The sequence below is a fragment of the Corylus avellana genome, chromosome ca7 (genome assembly GCF_901000735.1).
Source record: "Corylus avellana chromosome ca7, CavTom2PMs-1.0".
NCBI lineage: Eukaryota > Viridiplantae > Streptophyta > Magnoliopsida > Fagales > Betulaceae > Corylus > Corylus avellana.
The window spans coordinates 22,359,754-22,368,363 of NC_081547.1; the positions used below are offsets into that span (position 1 = coordinate 22,359,754).

An 8,610-nucleotide genomic window follows, 5' to 3' on the forward strand; every position below is an offset into this window, starting at 1 on the left:
AGATAATTATTTTAAAAGAAATTAAAATATTCTCATTTCCAACAATTATTGAAGATGAGTTATGCGATTCAATTGGCACTACTAGCCTACTAGGCATGGTGCAAGAATATATACTTGCATGGTTGTGATTCCTTGCTTTGGGTGGTGTTTCTCAGCCAACGTTACGGTAGATTTACGTTTTTAATATTAAAAGCATAAAAAAAAAATATTTAGTATTAAAAAATATTAATTTTTAGAATTAAAAACACCTTAAATATATTTTAACGTTACGGTAGATTTTTTAGTATTGAAATTAAACATAAAAAATAATAATTAAAAGTTACATGATATTTCACTACCGTATAACGCTTGGAAACATAAAATCTAACTATCTAAGGACCTAAAATTCGAGAATAGTTTAATAATTATGCCCTAATTAACACATCCCATCAAGACATCCATATATGGTAATAGGTTGGTAATTATCTGGCAACAGCGTATAGCGATATATTTACATATATAGATAATATTACTTTTCTTGCTCAAGAAGCAAATTCTACAAACCGCATTGCTCAAGGAAAATAGACATTTAATTTTACTATTTTTTTTTCGTATTTTTAATAATTTTAAAGGCAATTTTGGAAGTTAAAAGAAAAAAATAGTCAAGTTACTAAAAAGCTATATACTTTTGGCCTGTTTGAAATTGTGGAGTCTAAAAGTGTTTTTAACACTCAAAAAGTTCGTTTAAAGAAAAAAGTATTAAAGTGTTTTTAATGGTTCAAAAAGCTAAAAAAAAGTTCAAAATACACTTTTGGTAAAAGCTTAAAAATGTAGCTTTTTTCTAAAAGCTATTTTTGACTTCAAAGCTCTATTTTTCAAACGCAATTCCAACTAAACACTTTGTTAAAATATGCAGAGCTCAATAAGCAGTGTATAAGTTGATTAATTAATTGGAGCCCAAGGGTTTCTCTTGTTTAATAGGATTTGATTTCGTAGCTCGTTTCGTGGAAGGAAACACGAACACCTTTTTAGTTCAAACTCTGCAAATATTTCTCTATATAAACACTCCTTATTCTCAATCTCTCTGATATCATCAGTACTCACAACAACAACAAAAAAAGGAAAAAAAAAAAAAAATCTCTCCGAGACAAAAAAGCAAACATGTGGTGGAAAGTAGCTGGTCCGTCGGAGTACCTGGCGATCACCGGATGGGGCATCGACGACATACGCCTGGAGAAGAAGGCATGGGTCCTGCCGGGGCAGAGGTGCTCTCGCTTCGACGTGTCTCCGGTGAACTACACCTTCGAGGTGGAGGCCATGTCCGACGAGAAGCTCCCTTTCATCCTCCCTGCCGTGTTTACCATCGGTCCACGTGTGGATGACATGAACAGCCTCCTCTTGTACGCGAAGCTAATCTCCCCATACGACAAGCACTCCGACCACGTCAACGAGCTTGTCCGGGGAGTCATCGAGGGCGAGACACGTGTGCTTGCCGCCGGCATGACCATGGAGGAAATCTTCAAAGGTACCAAGACGTTCAAGAAAGAGGTATTCGAAAAGGTTCAGCTTGAGCTCAATCAGTTTGGCCTTCTCATCTACAACGCCAACGTCAAACAGCTCGTCGATGTGCGCGGCCATGAATATTTCTCATACCTTGGTCAGAAAACCCAGATGGAGGCTGCCAATCAAGCCAAGGTACGGTACTCAAACTCTCCTTTATTTATGTATATTGATCAAATCAATTTTCTAATACATAATTCAAATTTAATCTTTTTTTTTTTAATGAATTAACTTATTTTATCATCTATATATATATATATATATGAAACAACATGCAAAACCAAACTCTTTTTCAAACAGTAATATTATTTTGGAGTATCTTCACTTTGGACCTCTTTAAATTAACACGCGATTTGAGAAGTTCTCAAATTTTAAAACTTCTCAATTTGAACCCCTAAATTTGTCCAAAAGAGTTTGGAATCCCTGATTTCCCTCGGAGATAGATTTAGCATCCCTGATCTTTTTAAAAAACTTTTTTTTTTTATTTGAAATTAAGAGTAATTTAGAATTTTATAAAAAAGTCTTATTGTCTCACTTTTAATATTTAAAATCTGACGGAATGATTCAAATTAATTGAGAGGTTTTGAAATTTGGGCTTCTCAAATCTCTTAGTAATTTAGGATATAAAATGAAGTTACCCCTATTATTTTTCTTAAAAAATTTTACGGCTCCTATATTATTTTCCCTGTTTTTTTTACTTTGATCCTAAATTTTTATTAGTTCACAGTTCAATTCTATGTTCACATAAATCACAACCAATGATAACTTTCTAAGAAATTTCACTTATCCCTATTTTGATTGCTTTTGCAATTTTCCTTCAAAGTTTAATCTTAGCCTTTTCATAATGCTTTTTATTTATTTATTTTTTTTTTTTTTTGACATGACTTCTTTTTTTTTTTTAACAGGTAAAGTGACTATTATACCTTATAAACTTTATGAAATTACAAAATTACTCTTTAAGTAATAATTATTTTTTATCAAAAAAAAAAAAAACAGAGAAAATACAATATTTTCAAAAGTAGGAGTTTGATGATTAGTGAGTGTGGTTACAGATTGATGTTTCGGAGGCGAAGAAGAAGGGTGAGATCGGAGCAAAGTTGCGGGAAGGTCTAACGACACAAAACGCTGCGAAAATTGACGCGGAGACGAAGATCATATCGACTCAGAGGCAAGGAGAATCCCAGAAGGAGGAAATTAAAGTTAGGACTGATGTGGAAATATTTAAGAACCAGAAGGAAGGTGAAAGGGCCCAATCCAATGCTGAGTTGGCCACTAGGAATGCCAGCTGGGCCCAGGCTTCCGAGCTGGCACAGGTGGAGGCCAAAAAGGCTGTGGCCTTAAGGGAGGCTGAGTTGCAGTGCCAACTCGAGACGAAGAACGCGCTGACTCAGACCGAAAAACTCAAGGCCAACATGCTCAGTAAGGCTTCTGTTGAGTACGAAATCAAGGTATATATCTGCACTAGTTTTGCTTTTGCTTCTTTCTGTCGTTTCATAATTGATGTGGCACTATATTTTTTTTTTATTTTAACTTTTTTCAAATGTTTTTTTTTTTAGTTTTAATATTGAAATAAATGCATTATTTTTGGTCAATTTAAATTAGAGTTTTGACAAAATTCGAACATATAATCTGTCATCATTAACGTGCTAAATGGAGGTGGTCGAACCACTCCTTAACCTTATGGGTGATTTGATTGGTCACCCTTTCTGAGCGTCTAGACCGCTCTTATGGTCATTAGGAGTGGTTCGGCCTTTCTAATACAAGCTAGGCATGCTTCTCCTTCTAATACAAGAATTCCCATGACAAGAAATTGGTTGTTAATACACAAAACATTGATTCATGAATTTCATATATATGTATAGGTGCAAGAGGCAAATTGGGAGTTGTACAATAAGCAAAGAGCAGCAGATGCAGTCCTTTATGAGCAACAAAAAGCTGCAGAGGCACAGAAGGCAAGCGCAGACGCCAACTTTTATGCTCGCCAGCAAGTCGCCAACAGTGAGCTATATGCGAAGAAGAAAGAGGCAGAAGGTATCAGTGCACTCGCGCATGCTGAAGGCATTTACTTGAACACCCTTTTGGAAAAGCTTGGAGGAAATTACGCCGCCCTAAGGGACTACATGATGATCAACAAGAACATGTTCCAGGAAATTGCCAGGATCAATGCGCAGGCAGTGAACGGATTGCAGCCCAAGATTAGCATTTGGTCCAACGGAAAAGCCGGCGAAGACGGTGCAAATGGGGCGATGAATGGCATCGCCGATATATACAGCACGCTGCCGCCATTGCTGAAGACTGTGCATGAGCAGACTGGGATGCTGCCACCTCCTTGGCTGGGCACATTGAGTGATGTTACTCCTAGGTCTAATTAAGATGTTTGGTTTTTAAGGTAGTGTGGAAATAATAGTCGAATGAAAATTACTTAATTAGCTTGATGAGCGTACGTAGGGTAAATGTTTTTTGCTTTGCTTCTAATTTTTGCTGACATTATCAGTTTTTGGTACTTTCAGTACACTTATATGGTACTTTAATTTGTTCTGTTTAATTTCTCTTCTGATATAATTTGCTGTTTCATTATTAGTGCTTTAACAGTGATATAATTTGTTGTTTCAAGTATACTTAGCCACTCAACTACTGTCATTTTTGTAATTATACCACCAAATTTTAAAAAGTAAATATTTAAGCTTCTCAAATTATCATCCTGTATCAAATAAGCCACTCCATTTTTATTAAAATGGACAGAAAAGAGGTCATGTTACCTCCTTTGAATATCTCTTACCAAAATATCCTTAAAAATTATTAAAAATAAATAAATAAAATGAAATAAAAATACTCAATTTTTTATTTATTTATTTATTTTAAGCCCCTTTCATCTGGATGTTAATATAAAGCCACAACTTTTGTTAGGACGACAAAAACTAGGAATTTTGTGTTGGAAAAGTAGTTTTCTTTTGAGTTATATATATAGTAAAGTATTCAGTAGTTCGTATATTTTTTACTTTTGTTGTCTATAAAATATGAATAATGTCTCAATCGGCTGAAACCACACCTCATAAAGTAGAGGTCACTAATTTGAATCTCTATTCTCCCTCTTGTGCGGACATGTCAAAATATATATATATATATATATATATATATGAGTAATCGTATAGTTGTGTTCTATTGTTGTTGATAGCTTTTCATGAATTTGTAACATTTATATTTAATGTTCTTTTTGGGCTTGAGCTATACTCCATTGGTGACATTTTGTTTAGTTAATTCCCATGCCATGCTACCTTAGTTTTGAAATTTTGTTGTTGAGGATTTACATATATATTGTTAAATCATCATTTATTATAAAAGTTTAAGTTAATAATAAATAATTAATTTTATAATTTAATTAATATTTTAATACTTCCCACATAAGCTATTTTAATTGAAATGATAAACTGTTAAGTTAAGGTTCGAATTTAAGACTCCGAAAGGCAAAAGCTTGCAAGATACATATGGAGTTCAGAAAAACAATATCATCATGGTAGTCCAGGAAGGCAAGTCAATGGAAAACCAAATTTAAACGAATAAAAAATCATTCACTTTAATTACAGAAACTATATATATTACATTCACAAACGAAGAACAAATGTTTTGATGCCTGCTGTTAAGAGGCCATGAAAAGATCAAAACATCCATGACAAGTCCTGCCTGAAAGTAATAGATTTTGCAGCTCCATGAACACCTCGATCAGAAATCTGAGGGCAGTCTTCAACAGCCAGCAATTCCAATTTGTATGACCCCACAAGTGGCTTTAAGCCATCATCAGAAATCCCCAAACACTTGCTTAATCTTAGAACGCGTAATCGCGGAAACTGGCTCACAAGCTGCAGGCCCTCATCACTAATCTCTTGGCATTTGACAAGTTCTAGGGTTTCAAGATACTGAGCTGAGCAAAGGGCCTCCATCCCATGATCATTGAATGAATACACATGGTCAAGAGCAAGCTCACGAACAGGGCACATTTGAATCAAAGTAATCATTCCATTTAGTGTAAATGAAGAGAATGAAGGGAACTCTCCATCAGAAAAAGATATCCTCACTGATTCAAGCATTGAACATTTCTTAGCCAAAGCTTTTAAACTCTCATCTGTCAATTCTAAAGGATTGTTCGTCAAAAGTGGCAGCGAGAAATCGGATGGAACTCGCAACGAAATGAACCGAAGATTACTTGATCTTTGGGCTAAGCCAATGATATCACAGTCCCTTACCCCAACACACATATCTAAGTGAATCTTCTCCAACTTCTTGCATTTCCCCAACACACAAGCAAGACCTCTCCCTGGGCTGATGATGCAATTCACCAAGCTCAGCTCCAGCATGTTTTCGCACGGCACCCATTGCTTTTGCCATCGATCCACAGCCAACCTATCATAAACTTTCATATATCTGTAATTAGCATCCACCTCAAATTGCAACCTTTTCAGTTTTCGCCAACCAAGACCTAGCTTAATTAAATCACCTTCCCCAATTGCTCTGCAATTCTTAATCGAAAGGTCCTCGAGTGTTTCAAGCTTGCCAAGATATTCAAGCCATTCAACACTGGTAACATTCAGACATCTAATAAGGTGGAGAACAGCTAGATTTCTGCAGCCCACAACAAGAGATAATATGCCACAACCTGAGATTCTAGGGGTGAAATTCAACTTCAAAGCAGAAAGCTTGGAGCAAGAAGCCAAATAACGAAGACCCACATCTGTAATGAACGTGCAGTAGCTTAAGGTGAGATTAGTCAGAGAAGGGCAGCAACTGGCAAGGATGAGAAGCCCTTGATCATCCAATTGCTTTCCTAATTTGGACATCCAACCAGAGTAACTTATCTCCACCTTTGCCAAGTTTGGAAACCTATTGCATAGGGAAGTCAAAGCATCGTTCGCAGGGTCTAATCCGCAACCAACCCGAATCCATTGTCTCTGTTTTTTATCCAATTCATGAAGACGTTTACATGCTAAAGACACAGAGTTTCTGTCATTGGTTTTCTTGATCCTCCCCAAAATCTCCCAAACTAAATGGTCTGGTAAACCATCCATCAAAATTCGACTTTCTTTTAGCCCCTACAGCAAACAATTATCAACCGCCTGAAATTGTGGCAAAAACCAAAAACCAATATGCACTTCCAGTTTTAAAATACAGGGAAGAGACCTTGCTAATATCCAATTACAAGAAAACTTAGGAGATGGTTGTAGACATTCTGCCCAACAATTTTTCCCCCTTTTCAAAAAACCAAAAAACAACATGCAGGCTGTGCTCTAGATAATCAATTAAGAGAATATATTTCACAAATTCACAAATAAATTGCCCAGATCAGATTTTAAGCAGCCAATTTATGCTTCAGAAGTCGAACATTAAATCCATATAAAAGCAAGAAGCCAAAGGATGAATCATTACACAAATATTAGAGTTCAAATCAGGACAACTGCATATAAATGGTATCAAATTGAAGGTTCAATTAAAAAAAACAAAAACAAAAACAAAAAACTTCCGCAATCTCAGTTATATTGATCCTACCAAATTGAACACACACACCCATAAAAAGAAAGAAAATCAAAAGAGATTATCATAAGTCATAGATTCAGAAAGATACAAAATTTGAATCAGTTCAATCCGGACAGACGATAATGTTCGAGATTTCTGTGCGAAGAATTCCAGACGTGATTGTAACAGAGAACCAAGATCTGAAAACTGTAATAACTGAAACTGTACGAAAGATTACCTCAAAACAGAAAGCGGAAAAATAGATCTTATTCGGATTTGATGATGCCAAGAAGGAAGGAAGACTGTTGAAGAAAGATATTTATTGCGCCTGTTTTTATTCATATGCGGTTACTTCTTTGTTGTTGGAACTTGGAAGGTTTGCAACTTGTGGAAGAGTAACGTGTCATATTTATTTATTTCACATTATTTTACAACTATAAATAATTATGAAATAAAAATATATATATATATATATATATATGGGGATTTGTAATAATTATATGCCAGAATTGTTATACAAATTTCATATGAAATCTGTCAGTTTGATTAAAATTTATTTAGCCCCATATGAGCTCTGTCAAATTGCTTGACCAAATTACTAACAATTCAAATAAATAATTACCGTGAATTAGCTAAATACGGTGAATTCTTATCTGGTATATTGCATCGCTTATTGGGCCATGACTCTAAAAGGCCCACCCCTACTTATAAAACTTGAAAGAGAGGCAATGGGTTTTTGCACTAAAACCGAAAAGCCCATAATCACATTAGTGGGCCAAGTAGAAAGATTTTCGAGTCGGAGGCGGAACCACCCTTCGGCTTGCGGGGCCCAGCCCCCAAGCCATTGATTGGTCCCAAACAAAAAAAATCTTTTTAAAAATAGACCTTTAAAAATTAATTTCCCCACCCCCCAAATTTTTAATTTTTTTAAATGTTCAATTCACTTTACCCTCGAAAATTTTAAGAGTTTTTCAATTCGAAGCCCAATGTTTAAAAATTGCCCCTAATACGAGTGCATATATATGTTGTTCAACTTGTATGATAAGTTTGGTTCCTGTAACTTTCTTTTATCACTCTTCACAAATCTATCTTTTCTCTTGTAATTGACCATTAAATTTTAACAGAGTTAATCACGTTTTCGTTTCTTGTCATGCCAAGAATATGGACAATCGAACCTCAACAATGAAAGAAGGTCAAGAATTGCAGCCACAGGAAGCTGCAACTTTCTTCATAGCCTATGTCTCTGTTAGAACATTTTATAATTTAGGAGAAACTTCACTTACCCCTCTATACTTTCGCGGTTTTTACAGACATCCTTCATTGTTCAAAAACTCTCACTTTGATGTATCAAACTTTCGTTTCCTTCCACTTTACCTCTTCCGTTAGGATTTTGTAGTTAAATCAAACGGTCAAATGAATAAAAGTCCTTTATACCCCTAAAATTTTTTAAAATTTCAAATTTAACCTTATTTATAAATAAATAATAATTATTATAATTATTATATTTAAAAAAATAAAATAAAAAATAAAAAAGTGACCCGCCGATGGGTCACTTTGTGACCCCCG

At 35.1% G+C, this 8,610-nt stretch overlaps 2 protein-coding genes across 2 annotated transcripts; one reads left to right on the plus strand and one right to left on the minus strand.

The window, feature by feature from the left end:
- The first annotated feature begins 1,050 nt into the window (after positions 1–1,050).
- LOC132188324 (flotillin-like protein 3) lies at positions 1,051–4,020 on the plus strand. The gene is made up of 3 exons (XM_059602748.1): positions 1,051–1,674; positions 2,592–2,987; positions 3,402–4,020. Exons 1-3 carry the CDS (start codon positions 1,141–1,143, stop codon positions 3,909–3,911), a joined length of 1,440 nt encoding a protein of 479 aa, XP_059458731.1. The 5' UTR covers positions 1,051–1,140; the 3' UTR covers positions 3,912–4,020.
- Positions 4,021–5,066: 1,046 nt separating this feature from the next.
- On the minus strand, positions 5,067–7,333 carry LOC132187026 (F-box/LRR-repeat protein 14; the record flags this gene model as incomplete). The annotated part of the gene is given in 2 exon segments (XM_059601178.1): positions 5,067–6,623; positions 7,283–7,333. Coding segments are annotated over 2 exon segments (1,479 nt in total), but the record flags the coding sequence as incomplete, so codon positions are not given.
- Between the last annotated feature and the right edge of the window lie 1,277 nt (positions 7,334–8,610).